Raw genomic sequence first — 16,416 nt, forward strand, 5'->3', positions numbered from 1 at the left:
TGAACTCTTTCCTTGCTCGTTCCCGTGCACTAATGGCCACAGATTGGGATTATCATGCAGGCGTCTGTGAAGAAAGCACTAGGTGGACTAGCCCATTTTTTTTTCCCCCCATACAGCTGAACCAAATGCACCCCCCCCACACACACGCCACCACACCCATGATGGAACTCTGTCACTTTAGGAGATTAGATAAGCAGCGATTTGATTCATACTCGCTCACGCCACACACACTGACACCACACACACGCTCACTCTCACACACCTGTCAACACTAGCATAATGGTGGAGGATAACAGAGTAGAAAAGAGGTTTCTGCAACACAGAATGCATGCTGGATTAGATTTATTATTGATTTGAGTCGATGCTCAGGGAAAAGCAGCCCCAGGATCAGTTTATAGCTCATTATCTGTCAATTACATGCATGAACATAGTATTGCTACTGCCGCCTACTGTACCACTATAGACCTCTGAGAGAGTGCATCAAGAACTGGGATTTCCATTAAGGTGTTAGAAAAATAAAGCACACAAACAAACTATTTGGTTTCCCTTCACATGCTACTTTTAATATCAAGTTAACACACTAATACATATTAGAAAAACATTTAACTCCTGATTTTAAGTCTGCTCTGTGAAGATAACCTGTGTAAAACATGACAGTTTCTGTTAAAAACTACCCTAAAAAGACAGACTTTTCCAAGCCATCCTCCACTTTGGTGTACTCCAGATGAGATTTGAAGTACTGGCTTTTGTATCTCGGGCTGCGGATATATTCCAGGTAGTCTGGAGTTCCGGGGCAGATGACGTTGTCTGCCAGCAGGATGGTGCCTTTCCTGAGGAGGCCACACTCCTGATGAAAAAGCAAAGAGGGTGTCATGGCAGAAAATTCAAGAGTTTGATCTGTATAAAATGAGCTTCACAAACTTGCCTCCATCAGTTTTGTGTCAGGAAGGTACCGATCCTTCCAGTGATCCAGGAAAACCAAATCAAATGTTTCACACCAAATTGCTCATTCATTTTGGGGATCCAGTCACCAGAAGCTCCTTCAACTAACTGGACCTATAAAGAAGAAACACACACTGTCTTCTGACCTGCACACACTATGCGAATCATTGGTTTTCAGTTTATGTGGAGACATCTGGCTTTACCTTTTCCTTCAATCCTGCCCAAGCAATGACTTGTCGAGCAATTGCAGCAAAGTCTGGGTTAAATTCAAGAGTGATGAGCTTGGCGTGAGGGGGAAGCAGGCTGGCGATCCGCACCGTGGAGTAGCCACAGTAGGTTCCCAGCTCCAACACAGTGGCTGGGTTTACCTCAGACACCACTGAGTCAAGAATACAGCCTGTGGCCCAAAACAGGAAAAATAAATACCAAAACACACAGCGGTCAAGTAAGGTAATGATTTTACACATGAAGCACATAGTCATATAATGACAAATACCTTTCTCATCCCCCACATTCATGGCCCACTCCTTGTGTCTGCAGAAATCATCGATGGCTTTGACTACGCTGCGAGGGTCTCCTCTAGTGGCGTTCTTCTGTACTGCACTCAGGATCCGCTGAAGGGATCAAAAAAACAGTATCACTTTACAATAGGGCATTTTTATAAAAGGTGTCACTAACTACCCTTTTAATAACCATACGTAAAATAACTTCTGGGTTGCCAGGTTGTGACCCCATATTTAAAGGACAGATCCCATTTGTTGGTGTCCACCCTCTTGCTCTTCAAATTTAATTTAATAGGGATTTTATTAAGGAGATTCAACAGAATAGCAATAAAGAGCAATAATTATGTATGTAAGGCACATAATTATCTTTAAAAACATGTAACACTGTACTTGAGGCAAAAGGTACTTCCATCGACTACGGACAAGTGCTAATTATCTTTTTGAAATGAATTTCATTAACGGTGTTGAAAAGCATTAAATTCATTTTTACATATTTCATAGATAGTTACAGAATGAATGTGTGTTGTATAAAAAAGCTGGATGCTCTTTCAATATGGAATAAAGTCAAGTGTGTAAAAATGTGGCTTTAAGTCTTAGCAAAAATATTTTAAAAGCAAGCATAAAAAATAAAGGAAGTATAATGAGAAAAGGTGTTTGTGTTATTGTCCAATTTAAAAAAAAAGAGAGAGGCAATCCTGAACACGTGTTGACACAAGGCATATGTACGTATGGTTATTTTTCTTATTACTCTACCCTCAGCATGTTTGCTGAGGTTGCTGGTTTCCATCAGATCATCCCCAGTGTGAGCTGCTATCCCCCTGCACATTGGATTGAATGCATACTGTGTAGGCAGCACCTTAGGCAGTTGGTGTTTTTGTGGAACCAGAGCATCTTTTAAGTTCATCTGACTCTGACTCTGAGTTTGCATTTAGGTCTCATTCTGGTTGTCTTATACATGGACCTTTTCTAATGAGTTTATGTGTTTCAGTATACAGTCCTCCATCAGGTTTCCAATAAAGTAGTAAGGGTGTTATCAATAGATACTTTATTATGAAAGCGGCTGATAAGGATCCTAGTTAAAGTGGCTACTGTCTGAATTTAATAACCTAATGGCGGAAGGAATAAACCATTTGGAGTAATAATTACAATATGTATGAATTCATGTATAAATGATTGCTTTCATTTTATTATATTTTCGTGTATCTGTGGGTATAATCACCTGTACTGCCAATCTCCTGCTTCTTTCTCTCTCCTGAAACATCCGCCAATATCTATCTGGTCAATGAATTGAAGGATATACTGGTATATAGCATTATCAGGGACACTATGAAATTTAGTTTTCACTAACAATATTCTGTGGGGACTGATATTGTTTTGAAATCCTATAATATAGATTGATGGCGTTCACGCCAACTAGTATGTTGTTTTACACAGCCAACTAAAATATATTTCCTTTACCTCAAGTAAACATGGCTAAATTTAAGCACAACTTACAATTTCACTCTATCACTCACCACGTTGAATCAATCTTCCTTCACCATGTCTGTATGTGTGTTTGTGTGCGTTCAGGGTAACATTGCGCGGCAGAGAAACAATGATATGCAGCCTCCCTTAAAAGCCTAGTGCCCGAACGATTATTTTAAGCCAATTAATACAAATTATTTTGAATTTGAATTATTCTATTGTACTGTAAAAAAAAATTGGAATCTAATAATATTTTTTTTTATTATTGTGGGGGGTTGAAGGGACCACTTTAGGGTCGCTTTAGCCCCCCTAAAATAGGCCTAACAAAGTCCATCTGGTGAACTGCCCACCTTATGTCTGAACCCCATCTAGAAATCCACACCCAAATGTGCTCTGTGCTTTAGGTGCATATGGTTCCCCGGCATACAAATGTAAGTCAGATTATAAAATGTAAAGTTAAGGTTTGTATATATTCTGCTATTAGTATCTGTTCAGTAAAGTAAGTAAAATTTAACAAATTGTAATCAAAAGACATAGCTTAAAGCTTTTTCTTTTTCTTTCTTTTATTAAGGACAGATAAAGAACAAAAAAGAAGGAGCTCTTTTCAGGAAACAATGAACACGTGTGGATTCACACATTAGTACTCTTATATGCATACTTATTGTGTGTATGGGTGTATGCCTGTGTCAAGTGTTGTGGTACTCGAGATCGGTCTTGGTCTCAAAACCACTATTTGAAGGACTTGTTCTCGTTTCAGAATCGACCGTATTTCTACTCTCTTGTCTCAGTCTCAAACATAGAAGACCCTGGATTTTATTTCCAGACCATTCAATATCAATAAATTGCCTGTGCACTGTCTGATTTTCTTTGCTAACACCCTTAATTTGGATGTTACTGCTTCAAATGCAACCAATAATGTGACTCATTGCTAATTTAAAATAAATAAACAGTTGCAAATCTAATATGAAGGATCAAATATGGAAGATAAGGGTCATCCAGAAAACCTAATGCTTGCACACATGTTTTTTTTTTTGTTGTGTTAGGTGGATGGTACAACATGGAAAATGAACATTGAATAAAGATGGTTTAGATGATTTCAGCTCATAGTGTTTGTATGTTTTATGGGAATGTGGATCTTTCAGATCAGTTTGAGAAGTGCCTATGATCTTGTTCTACATTTTATTGTGTGTCATGTAGTGGCACTGGTCTTGGTCTTGACTTGGTCTTGCCTTCCCTTGGTCTTGGTCTCAACCCCTGAAAGTCTTGGTCTTGTCTCGGTCTCGATACACTCTGGTCTTGGTCATGAGTACCTGTGTCACATGCTGTAACTGTATGAAAGGTCAAGTAGTTAATCAAAGCGATATTGTTATCGGCTTCTACTTTTTATTGTGCATACTTTGTGCTTGTGTTATCAGTATTTTGCTGTACTTTGTGAATACCACCACCATGGCATTTTTATTGTCTCTGTGCTGTCCACTGATAGATATAATATGATACAATTTAACTTGAGTTTTTGACCATATACTTCAGTAGTCATTGTTAATGAGAGTAGATTATGTTTTGTTCTCCAGTATGGTAAAAGCATTTGGCTTGTCATTGTAGGAGAAGCACAGGTGTAACTAATAACAACTGAAGTGTCCCAGTAAACCAGCATGCACTATAGTTGGGCAGTGGGACACCTAAATAGAATGCATCAATTATGAATGGTATTAGTTACACCAGTGAAACGTCTATTGTTTCATGTTAAATCTATTCCTGACCTGCAGCTGACTGAGTTTTTTACATCACTCTGTGAAAGTGTGTGAAGTTTATCAACGTCCTCAATGTGGAACAAGAGGCCATGATTTAAAAAATGCCAGTTCGGTCCAGATTGAAATATCTCCACAATTGTTGGATGGATTGGTATGAAAGCTTGTACAGACATTCATGGTCCCCAGAGAATGAAGTCTGCTGACTATGGTTTTTCACTTATTTTTCTTGTAGCTCCATTAACATGCCAACATTTTTATTTACCTAATACCTGCAAAACTAATGACATTCCTCATCACCCTCAGCTGCACTTTGTGTTACGTGCTAATTAACTAATGTTAGCATGCTAACACCCTAAATTAAGATGGCAAACATGGTAAAAAAAAATTATACCTGCTCATCAACATGTTTGCATTGTCATTTTGAGCATGTTAGCAGGCTTACGTTAGCATTTCCCTAAAAGCACTGCTGTGCCAGCTTCACAGAGCTGTTAGCATAGCATAGCATAGTTAGTCTTGTTTAGTAATAATCATTAAAGGCTGATTTAATTTGTATTAGAGCATTCATAAAATGCATACTTTATTATAACTACAACTTTGCTGTACAAACATGCACTTTAGTGGTATTGACATTTTCTGGTGATCACTCAGTCTCCTCTACTTGCAGGATTACATCAAACCAATCTGGTGTTAAGGTGTAAGAGGTGCCCATGTAAGAGGGGAAAACTGTATATTAGCTTTTCCGCACTGGCTCCCTGTAAAATCCAGAATAGAATTTAAAATCCTTAATATGCCACTAGAACATGGCGCTCCCAGAATGCAGAGTTACTTGTGGTTCCTAGAATCTCCAAAAGCAGAATAGGAACCAGAGCATTCAGCTATCAAGCTCCTCTCCTGGGGTCCCTGTTTGGGTTCAGGAGGCAGACACCATCTCCACATTTAAGAGTAGGCTTAAGACTTTCCTCTTTGATAAAGCTTATAGTTAGGGCTGGCTCAGGTGAGTCCTGAACCATCCCTTAGTTATGCTGCTATAGGCCTAGACTGCAGAGAGATTTCCCATGATCTCACCTTCTTTTCCCTTCAGTACACGTTACTAACTCGACTTATTCCCCTCTTATAGTTTTGTGCTTTCTCGTCCCTGGGCGGTCTGTTCCTGCTTGACACTCGCTGCTACAATTATTAGTCCTATTATTCTTATCACTAATATTGCTGTTATTATTAGTACTATTATTCACTTTTAGTGATGTCTGTACCACTACAACCTTTAGTATTGCCTTACCCCCCAACCCCTCACTTCCCCCACCCCCAACCGGTCGAGGCAGATGGCCGCAAACCCATGAGTCTAGTTTCTGCTCAAGTTTTCCACCTGCTAAAAGGGAGTTTTTGCTTGCCACTGTCGCCAAGTGCTTGCTTGTGGTGGGAATTAATCATTAATAATATCAGAGTATGGTGTGGACCTGCTCTATATGAGAAATGAAATGAGATAGCTTCTGTTATGAATTGGTGCTATATACATCAAATTGATTTGAACTGAAGGCACACCTGAGGACGTGTGGACTGGGTCAGCATGTTCAGCATCCGATCCACAATGACATCATGCCAAATGAGTGCCAGTCCTCCGTGATACTGCACAGCAGCGGGGATCACCCATCTGTACAGAGCATACAGAAGAGCTGCTCCACCGGCACAGTTGTAAAGAAGATTCAGCCACATCCTGCAACCAAGACATGAGCATAAACATCAACACAACATGGTTAGATGGTGCTGCATTGTGGAAAGAGGCTGTGATAAATGAGCCGCAGACACACAGTGCAATAACAACACATCTGCATGAGATAAATGGGAGCTGTCATATCTCCCCTCCCTCCACCTCTCCCTTTGTGTAGGGCTAATGAGATGGGTGTTTATTATGCAGTGTACAATACAGTTACTGATCCTGTTTCCATTATCTGCTGCAGCTGCCAAGTCCAAGCTGCACACCCACACACACCTCAATGTGATGATATCACTGCTGGATATTATTTAATATCAATAAACACACAACACAGCGCTTTGTGTGCAGCTTTCCCACTCTCAGAGGCAATTAGTCTGCTTAGTATCTTGAGCACAGATGAACTGGGAAGAACAGAGCAAAAAGAAGGTGAACAACACAGCCGGAATCCTAAACAAGGACCCCTTTTGTGGGGTAGCAGTGAAGAGCATTGCTGGAAACGGCATTACCTTGCACTTTTAATGCAACTGTGAAAGACCAGTGGTGGTTGAGGTAATTCCTTTTGATTTGGAATTTGAGTTGCATGGCAACTGGCCCGGGGTTAAGAGCTGTGTCACAAAAGGCAGAGCACTGGGACTTTAACCTTTGCTTTGGCTTCATTCTAACGAAACGTTACACACAACCAGTAGATTCAGAAACAGAGCTGCAGAGTAGTCTTGGCATGGAACACTTGAAAAACAGACACTCAAGTTGCACGCTGTGCATGCTATCTAGCAGAATTCAATCTCTTTTTCAAACAAAGAATAGGAAGAAGAACAAGAATATATAATAAGACTCCATATATCCAAAACTTGTTCATTATTGAAAATATATATATATATATATTTTTTTTATGAAATGGCTTGAGAGAGGACAATCATCAGCAATTTTGTTATCCCAAGTGCACACATTCTTCAGTTAAAAACAGAAATTAAAACCAGACAGAGCCCAGGAAGAAACACTAAAAAAAAACATGTTAAAAAAAAAAAAATCCCCTCATGCATTCTGAAAGGGTCTCTCATTGAAATCGAACAGAAAATACGGCTTACATGTGTGTTCAGGCGAAGCTCCCTGTCCCTTCTCACCTCCTCTCGCCGCTGGAGGAAAATCTGAGTTTTCCAACAGCCAGACATATGCGTGTGTTTACATGAGACTAACTCCTCCCTCTTCCTTCCATCCCCCTCTCAGAGCTCTGCTGAATGTGAGCATGCCGGGAATGCACAGCAGTCCAACTCTCAGTGGTCACATGTGCGTACACACACACACACACACACACACACACACACACACACACACACTCAAGGATTGCAAAAAAAGATGGGGAGTAATTCCTGCTTGGCATTTCTTCAGGTTAACTGGGTGCTGTTTCATCCAGTAGCAGTGATATTAAGTATTTCAGTTCCATTTTGATTCCATTTTCACCTTTTTCTCCAAAGGTACCTTAAATGAAGTTACTATCGCAGAATGCAGTATTTTTTAATAATGCAACAAATAAAGTGCCCTTTTCTGTAGTGAGTCATCAGGGTAATCCTTCAAGTGGACATTTCTGAGGCTGTGAGTGATGTGTGAGTAAATCCACCTCATATGTCATACTGTAAACCCAAATAAGTTCAGAAAACTCAAAATATTTGTGGAACCTGATTACCTCAAACTTTTTAAGTAGTGGAAATAATATTTTGAGTAAACCTCAACTTAAATATAATACATTTCTAAAAAACCTTTAATTTCCGCATACTACACTACATTGATTCACTGATGCATATTAAAATTAAATTCCACTGATTCTTTACTCAATAAATTTAATTGTGGACAACTTATACTCTGAGGGAAAACTACTCAAAAAATGAATTGTGCTAGACTCAAATACCAATGGAAACTCGCTCAAAATTACTGCTAGTCAACTTGAAATTTACAAAATGCCCATTTTCAGATAGTACTCCTGAAAAATATGAATACAACTCCATTATTACAATTCAAGTTCCCTTTATTATTATCAAAACGTTCTGTCATTTGTACAGACAAAAAAAATAAGGCACATCTTGCATAAAGCTGAATTGACAAAGTAATTGACTGCTTGATCAGATAATTAACCAGCAACAATTTTGATTATCAATTTGTTTTCATTCTTTTTTTCAATAATGTTGTACATTCTCTATTTCCAGATTCTTAATGAGATATTTTGGTGTCAAGTGATAATAACTTGAATCTCTTGACCTAAATAAAATTTAGCATAATATAATATAATAATATAAAATTGAGCTTTAAATGTGTAATTTTATGGAATCATAGGCAAATAAAGATAGCTAATGAAGACAGTTTAAAGAAGTCCCACACTGTGCAAATTGTTAAGTCGGGTAGACGAAGTAATGGAACAATATCAGGGTTTCTGCAGGTTTCACCTGGTCAAATTTAAGACCATTATAAATGAAATTTAAAACCTATATCACGACTTTAAAAAAAGAAATGCACAAAGGAAATGCAGTACAAAATTACTTGCAGTGTTAATCAGTGTATTCAAATTAGGGTTGAGTGATGTCTAAAAAACTGGCATCGGACAATGTCAGCAATGAAACACCGGGATGCACCTGCTGACGTGAAAAATGGATCACCAGTGGGGAATAAAAAAAGAAAGAAAAAAGAGTAGAACTTAACCTACTGATGATGGATAAACTCAGGGGAGCAGACAGGGAGGCAATAATAAACTACACCCCAAAAGCTACACTTGCTAAAGATGTGTTTTCAGGCGGGATTTAAAAATGGAAAGTGAGTCAATGTTGCGGATGTCTGGTGGAAGAGAGTTCCAGAGACGAGGGGCAGAGCGGCTGAAGGCTCTGAACCCCATGGTGGTCAGACGAGCAGGAGGTACAGTGAGGTGAATAGAAGAAGATGACCTAAGAGTACAGGTGGGGTGTTAATATGAAGGAGGTCAGTGAGGTACAGAGGAGCGAGGTTATGAATGGCCTTGAAGGTCAGGAGCAGATTCTTGAAATCAATGTGGTATTTAACTGGGAGCCAGTGAAGCTGCTGAAGGACAGGAGTAATATGATTAATAGGAGGGGTTCCGGTGATGATACGGGCAGCAGAGTTCTGAACCAGTTGAAGTTTATGTATGGATTTGAGGGGAAGACCAACAAGAAGAGAATTACAATAATCAATGCGGGTGTGACCAGTGTGTGAACGAGAATGGTTGTACTGGTGGGAGAGACTGTCGGAGGCGTAAATGGAAGTATGCAGAACGAGTAATATTATTAATGTGAGCTTTAAATGAAAGTGTGCTGTCGAGGATCACACCCAGACTCTTGACCTGAGGGGAGGGGGAAACTGTGGAGTTGTCATTGGTGAGAGAAAAACAGATTTAGTCAAAGTGGATTTGGTGCCAATGAGAAGAACCTTGGTTTTGTCACTTAAGTTTGAGGAAGTTGCAAGAGAACAGGGATTTGTCATCCGCATAGCAGTGGAAATGGATGTTAAATTTACAAAAGATATGGCCAAGAGGAAGTAGATAGATGATGAACCGAAGGGGCCCCAGGACAGTGCCCTGGGGAACATCGATAGTGACAGGGGATAGCTCTGATTTGAAATGTATGAGTTGGATGAACTGAGTGCGGCCAGAGAGATATGATTTAAACCAGTCCAAGGGTGTGTGAAACCAATAGAGACTAATCTGTCAAGGAGGATGTTATGAGACATGGTGACAAAGGATCAAGGAGGATGAGAATAGTTAGTAGTCCAGAATCAGATGCCATGAGAAGATCATTGGTGATTTTTACCAGCGCTGTTTCTGTGCTATGGCAGGGACGGAAACCAGATTGGAATTGTTCATAGAGGTTATTGTCAGACATGTGCGCATGGACCTGATATAAGTGTGTTTTTTCAAGGATTATAGAAAGAAAAGGTAGGTTAGAAATAGAACGGAAGTTGTTGAAATTGTTGGGGTCTGCACCAGGTTTCTTAAGTATAGGACAGCTAATTTCAGAGACAAGGGAACAATACCAGAGGTGAGAGAGGAATGTATAATGGTAGTTATTTGGGAAGAGAGACAGGGTAAGCAGGCTTTTACTAAGTCGGTAGGAAGAGGGTCAAACTGACAAGTAGTTGGTTTCGGATTTCTAATAATGTCCAATATTTCAGCAACAGAGGGAAGCGTGAAACTTGAAAATGAACAAGAAAGAGGTGTCGGAAGAACTGAAGAAGAAAGACGGTCAGAGGTATTAGTAGTCAGTTGCTGGTGAATCCTGTGTAAAAAATGACATTAAGGAGTTACAGTAAGCAGATGAGTACAGATGAGGTGCGAGAGAGTCCGGTGGTCGTAGTATGTTGTTGACCATGGAGAACAGGGTTCTGGTATTACCTTTGCCTGAACTGATTATATTTGCATAATAGGTGAATTTGGCTGTAGAAAGACCGTCCTTGTAGTGGAGAATGTCCAGTTTTCTTGTAAAGGCGTTCCAGGCGACAACCTTTTACCTTGAGCTGGCATAGTCCCAAGAATTTAAAATGTTTTGTAGGCCATCATTGTAGTGAAAAACCAGATCATCGGTGTTGGAAAAACAGTTTATACTGGGGAGCCAGTCAATTTCAGTAGAGAGAGTGTTTAAATTAATGTCCTTGATATTTCTGAATGAAATGACACATGGCAGTTTTATTTTGGACAGTGTTAAGTTGACATTAAAAGAAATTAACATGTGATCAGAAATGGGGAGGTCGGCTGCAGTGTAACCATGAGGAGTGACACCAGAGCAGAAACCAAGTCCAAAACATGATCTTTGGAGTGAGTGGGAAAGTGAATATGTTGCGCCAATCCAAAACTGTCCAGGCAAGATGTAAATTCCCTTGTGTATGCATTAGAGGTATTGTCCATATGTATATTAAAATCCAGTATTACGTTAGGGGAGAGTGAGCAGATAAATGTGAGCAAAGCAGCAAATTCATTAATAAAGTCAGTATTGGCTTGGGTGGACGATAGACAGTGGCCACTATAGTTGGAATAGGACTGTTCAGCTGTGGGGTGATGGATTCAAATGAACCGTAAGAAGGTACAGAAACGGGTGAGATTTTCCAATTCTCGCGGTATATTATGGAGAGACCTCCCCTCTGCCCGAGTCACGGGGTTGACAGATGTAAACAAACCCAGGGTGAGTAGATTCATTCAGTTGTGAAAAGTCATTAGGTTGTTGCCATGTTTCAGTTAAACACAGAAAATCAAACTTACGATCACTCAGAAGATCCTGGAGGAGAGGACCCTTGTCCGTTAGAGCAACTAACTACAACTGACCAGTGAACTTGCAGGGCCACCCCTACCTCCTTCAGTCCCAGTTTCTCCACCTTTTTACTGATGTTAAATATAAAACATTCCTTCCTTCTTTTCCCTGACTCCCACTCCCATGCATTAAGTAGTACTATTTTTGAAGGGTGTTCTCCTTTATGTGCCCATAACTTAACAATATACTGCATTGCCAATTTCTCCCGTCGAATTGATAGTGGCATTTCCCCCATCTCTACCAGTAAAGCCAGGACTGGAGTTGTACAAAGGGCCCCTCAACATAGTCTCAGTGCCTTAGTCTGTATTACTTCCAGCCTTTTTAAATGTGTTTCAGCTGCTGTCCCATAACATAATCCAGTCTAGATCTTATCATTGCCCTGTAGATCATTAGTTGAGTATCTCTGCCTGCACCCCATGTACTACCTGAGAGGGAACTTATTACATTTATCACTTTTTCACACTTATTTACTATATTATTTATCTGCTTTTTCCATGTAAGCTTCTCATCAAAGTGCACAACCAAGAATTTGAACTCCTCTTCCCTCTCAATTGCTTGTTCATACATAAATAAACCACCACCTTCAGTTTTCTTATTACCAAATATTATGTACTTTGACTTATCTACTGAGATCTTAAATCCCCACTTTTCACCCCAACTAGTTACCTTGTTCAGCGCTACCTGCATTCGCTCAGTTATTTGTTTGATATTCCTGCCCCTTTTCCAGATGGCCCCATCATCTGCAAACTTCCATGAGATAGGAAGAATTCCCTCCTGCCATATGTAATTTATTAAGGACAAGATTTCCTCCAAAACCAGATCACTTAGATTCCTCACGATCTCATAGCTAATCCTGGAGCTGTTTTCCTCCCTTTTCCAATTGCCCTGTGTAATTCTTCTAATGAAAAAAATAAATTACACACATCAGAATTATCATGATTTACCTAAAGTTTGTCCCGATTTTGCTCTAATATCTCTTTTCTTTTCCTTATACCTGCTTCACCAATGTTAGCTCCGCTGTGAACTACTCTAAAGTTATTTTCACATAGTTTTGCTTTATCCAAATCATGTGTGGCAACCAAGCCCTCCTCCTCTAAAACTGGCATTTTCTTTTTTATATTGCTTCCTGACATACGGTGTACTGTCCACCATATATCTGCTACTGCTGTCTCTGCCCCTAATTTTCCACAATATCTTCTCCAGCACTCTTTTTTTGCAGTCTTAATCACTCTGCGTGCTTTGGCTCGCAGTCTTTTATACTCTACTGCTTTATCTTCTGTTGGATATTTCCTCAATGCTCTATACCCACGATTTCTATCTCTTACTGCTTTCTCACAGTCCTTGTTCCACCATGGTACACTAATTTTCCTTTGGAGTACTTCTTTATCGGGATAGATTCATTTGCACTCATCATCATTTCACATAAACTGTTGTTCCATTCCTCTACTGTCCCTTCCCCATTTACTTCCTCTATTTTTTATTGCACCTTTCAGATCTGCCTTACTATAATTAAAGAATTTTTGGTTGCCCTGTTCTTCACTCAGTATAGTCTTCCCAAACCTCAATAGTATTGGATAATGATCACTTCCTATTGTATATCTGTCCAAACAATCCCACTCTCCAACTCTTGCTAGTTCACTGGATGCTAATGCTAAGTCTATGCATGAGACATTTCCTGTTCTAATATCAAATCTAGCTGGTCTGCCATCATTTAAATAACTAATCTCCATCTGTCCATAAATTCTTCTATAGTGTTCCCATTAGTATCCTTTATTCTACTACCCCAAAGAGGGTTGTGAGAGTTAAAATCCCCACCCATATGACCGGGTTCCTTATTTGTTCCATAACCCTCTCTAACTCACATAAATTTATTTGTAAGCACGGGTTATAAAAGTTTGTTAATCTACATAGAACTTTTCCCATTTTGTTTGTTAGCTCCTCTGACAGTTTTAGCGGGTTTAAGGCCTGTCACTCTTATCTTTAAATTTAATTATCAGCTTAAATCCACCCTCCTCTTGTCAAACCTTGACATTTCCTCATGCTTTGGGAATCGTCCCTTTCACTCCCATTGTCAGATCTATCTCTTTTTCAGTTTGCCTGTCACCGTCCACGTGTGTAAGTGGACCGGGACAAAAAATCGGCCCTGCCATTTTTGGCCGAGGCGGTCCACCAAAATCGGTCGGACACCCCTCACCAATACACCATCAATCCATTTAGGGGTCAGATTATGGGTGTGATGAAACACGGACACGTGACATCGCACAAGACTGGTGTCCATGAATACAAGAAAAGAATATATTTAATAGACCTGCTATTATATAGAATATTTACAGTTGAAATATTTAATTGGGGGTCTGGGGGTCCTCCCCCTAGAAGATTTTGAGCATTAAACACTTTATTTCCTGCATTCTGGAGACATTTTCTGCACCAATTTGTGGTGGAAATGTCTTCATTTTTATAAAGGAAGCACAAAATTCAGGTGGCAATATGAAAATATAATAAAATGTAATGCAGTAATCAGTAGATTATTATTTTATTTTTTGGTTAACAAATGCTTTCAAAAGTGGTGGCTACATGTCCCCAGTGTCCCCAGTGTAAATGCTCCCTCCCTGCTCCCTCCCAACAGGCTGAGCTGCTCCATGCTTCCCGCTTCACCTCCACTCTCCTCCTGCTCACTTTCTCACTCGGCCCTGTCACTTTGTCACTCTGTTTCACTGTCTCACGCCTCCTCCTCTGCCTGGTAGGGGCTACAGCTCTTTTACTCTTCCAGGTGCCTGTGCCTGCTCTATGCAGGGTACTGCAGCTGACGTTGAAGCTGCTGCAGCCCCGTAGCAAACAGATCGGTTATCCAAATTATCCAATGGGCCGCTGTCCGTGCTTTATGGGCCGATCGTTGGCCTATAAAAACAGTTACATAAATAAATAATTTACGTTACACCAGCCCCAAAGGTACGTCAGCCCACCGGGCATTTGCCCGGTATGCCAGATTATCTGTCCAGCCCTGTGCGTACCTCATCTTTTGGACCTCATCACAGCTGGCCTGAACGTGCTGCAGAGCCTGAAGGATCGGGGTCTGAATGAAGACTGGCAGAGACAGACACAACCAATCAGCTTTCAGTTATCAATCCCACCTGAAGCGATCATTAAGCCTGTGTGTGTACTGACAGCTGTTCTTGGTGTTGCTCAGGCTCAGCCTCAGGTTTGCCATGGGCTCCAGGATCTATTCCAGGGTGAGCTGAGCCAGTTTACTACTTGAACTGCAAAGACTGAGGACGGAGACACAACCGCTGTTCAACAGGTACCCAAAGACCGTCCTCACTGTTAAAGATAATTATTGTGAGCCAGGTTCAGGTGTGAAGAAGTTTCGGAGACTGATGAAGATTTAACATAGCATTGTTTATTGAGCCCGGCAAAGGAGTCAATGCCAGCATACAACATGTGAACCTGTCAAATGCCAACATCAAATCTGAAGGATGACATCTGTTGGTCCCTTTTATGTTTCTCTCTTCCCCCTAGTGTCCCCCTTCGTTTCTCTATTAGGTCATCTTTCACCTAGAACAACTGATCTATCTGATGTCTATCTGATCTGACTCCAATGCTTCGTCATATTGAAATCTATCACTATCCATGAGTTGTACTCTAATCTGTGGAGCCAGTGAGTTCTTGTAAACATTCTTGTAGGACTCAGCCTTGTAAGATTCCCAGAGAACACTGATATCTGCTAGCCTGATGCCTGAGCAACTGACTCTAACTAATCAGTCTATTGTTGTCTCCCTGAAAAGGACAAGTACATGTGAGAAATACCCAAAGCTATAGTGTCAGAAAACACTTATGAGGTCAGCTAAATTACTCTAAACTAGACCTGTCTTACCTTTCCCTGTTACATCAACAAAGCCCCTTAAGAAATATTCTCAACACTCACCTCTGTCCTCATCTGTCCGTCCTCACCTGTCTCAATCTCACCTGTCTGTCTGGTCTGTCCTCACCCGTCTATCCTCATATGACTGTCCCCACTTTTCTGTCCCCACCTGTCTGCCCGTCCGTCCTCACCCGTCCCTGTCTGTCCTCACCTCTGTCCTGCCACCTGACAACTTAATGTTGATCTTTTCATCTGCTAACTTTCACCGTCACTTTCTGCCGCTCTCTCACATTCACTCATCCTTTGAAGAACGAGGAGAGGGAGACAGCCAGCATCATTAATGGTTGTGTGAAATTTTAATAGTGGCTCTCATTCATTAAGCAGCAACAGTAGGCTTCAAATACATTGCTAGAGACTGGTTTTAAGCCCTAAGATCTGTTTTTCCCATCCAAGAACTGATAAGGTTGCACTTCCCCATAGCTGAAGAATAAATCCGTTTTATATCTGTGGTACAATCTGAAAGAGACTTACGGCAATAACACGAAAGTTGCCTGTTTGTCTTTTGTAGTCGTAATACAGCAAATTATATTTGGACCGATTTGGAAAAGCGACAGGAAGAACTACAACACCATGGGAGGAAAAAACATTCTTGAGCCCTGCGGGGCCATTTCAATGAGCATTAGAGGAAAATAAATACCCGTTTAAAATTATTTAAGACCTAGAACACAAACATTAGCGAATTTAAGACTTTTTAAGGCCTTAAATTTATAAATTTTAGACAGAGATCTCCCTGTCTGCTCCCCTGAGTTTATCCATTAGCAGTAGGTTATGTTTTATAAAGTCACCGAAAAGACAAAGAACTCTTTTTTTTTTTTCACCGGTGATCCAT

At 40.4% G+C, this 16,416-nt stretch overlaps 2 protein-coding genes across 2 annotated transcripts in view; one reads left to right on the forward strand and one right to left on the reverse strand.

The window, feature by feature from the left end:
* Positions 1-536: 536 nt before the first annotated feature.
* Positions 537-7,614, reverse strand: LOC119886780 (catechol O-methyltransferase B-like). Its single transcript, XM_038697727.1, is given in 7 exon segments — positions 537-847; positions 926-993; positions 996-1,056; positions 1,146-1,339; positions 1,439-1,556; positions 6,200-6,371; positions 7,457-7,614. Coding segments are annotated over 7 exon segments (792 nt in total). The 5' UTR covers positions 7,459-7,614; the 3' UTR covers positions 537-670.
* A 1,573-nt stretch (positions 7,615-9,187) lies between these two features.
* LOC119886485 (red-sensitive opsin-like) overlaps positions 9,188-16,416 on the forward strand; it is an 8,169-nt gene continuing 940 nt past the window's right edge. The window contains exon 1 of the mRNA XM_038697262.1: positions 9,188-9,269. Within this exon, the coding sequence (XP_038553190.1) occupies positions 9,188-9,269 (82 nt within the window). The remainder of the gene's footprint in view (positions 9,270-16,416) is intronic.

Source organism: Micropterus salmoides, unplaced genomic scaffold (genome assembly GCF_014851395.1).
Source record: "Micropterus salmoides isolate LMB-PRFRI ecotype aquatic unplaced genomic scaffold, ASM1485139v1 Ms_hic_scaffold_4, whole genome shotgun sequence".
Taxonomy (NCBI): Eukaryota; Metazoa; Chordata; class Actinopteri; order Centrarchiformes; family Centrarchidae; genus Micropterus; species Micropterus salmoides.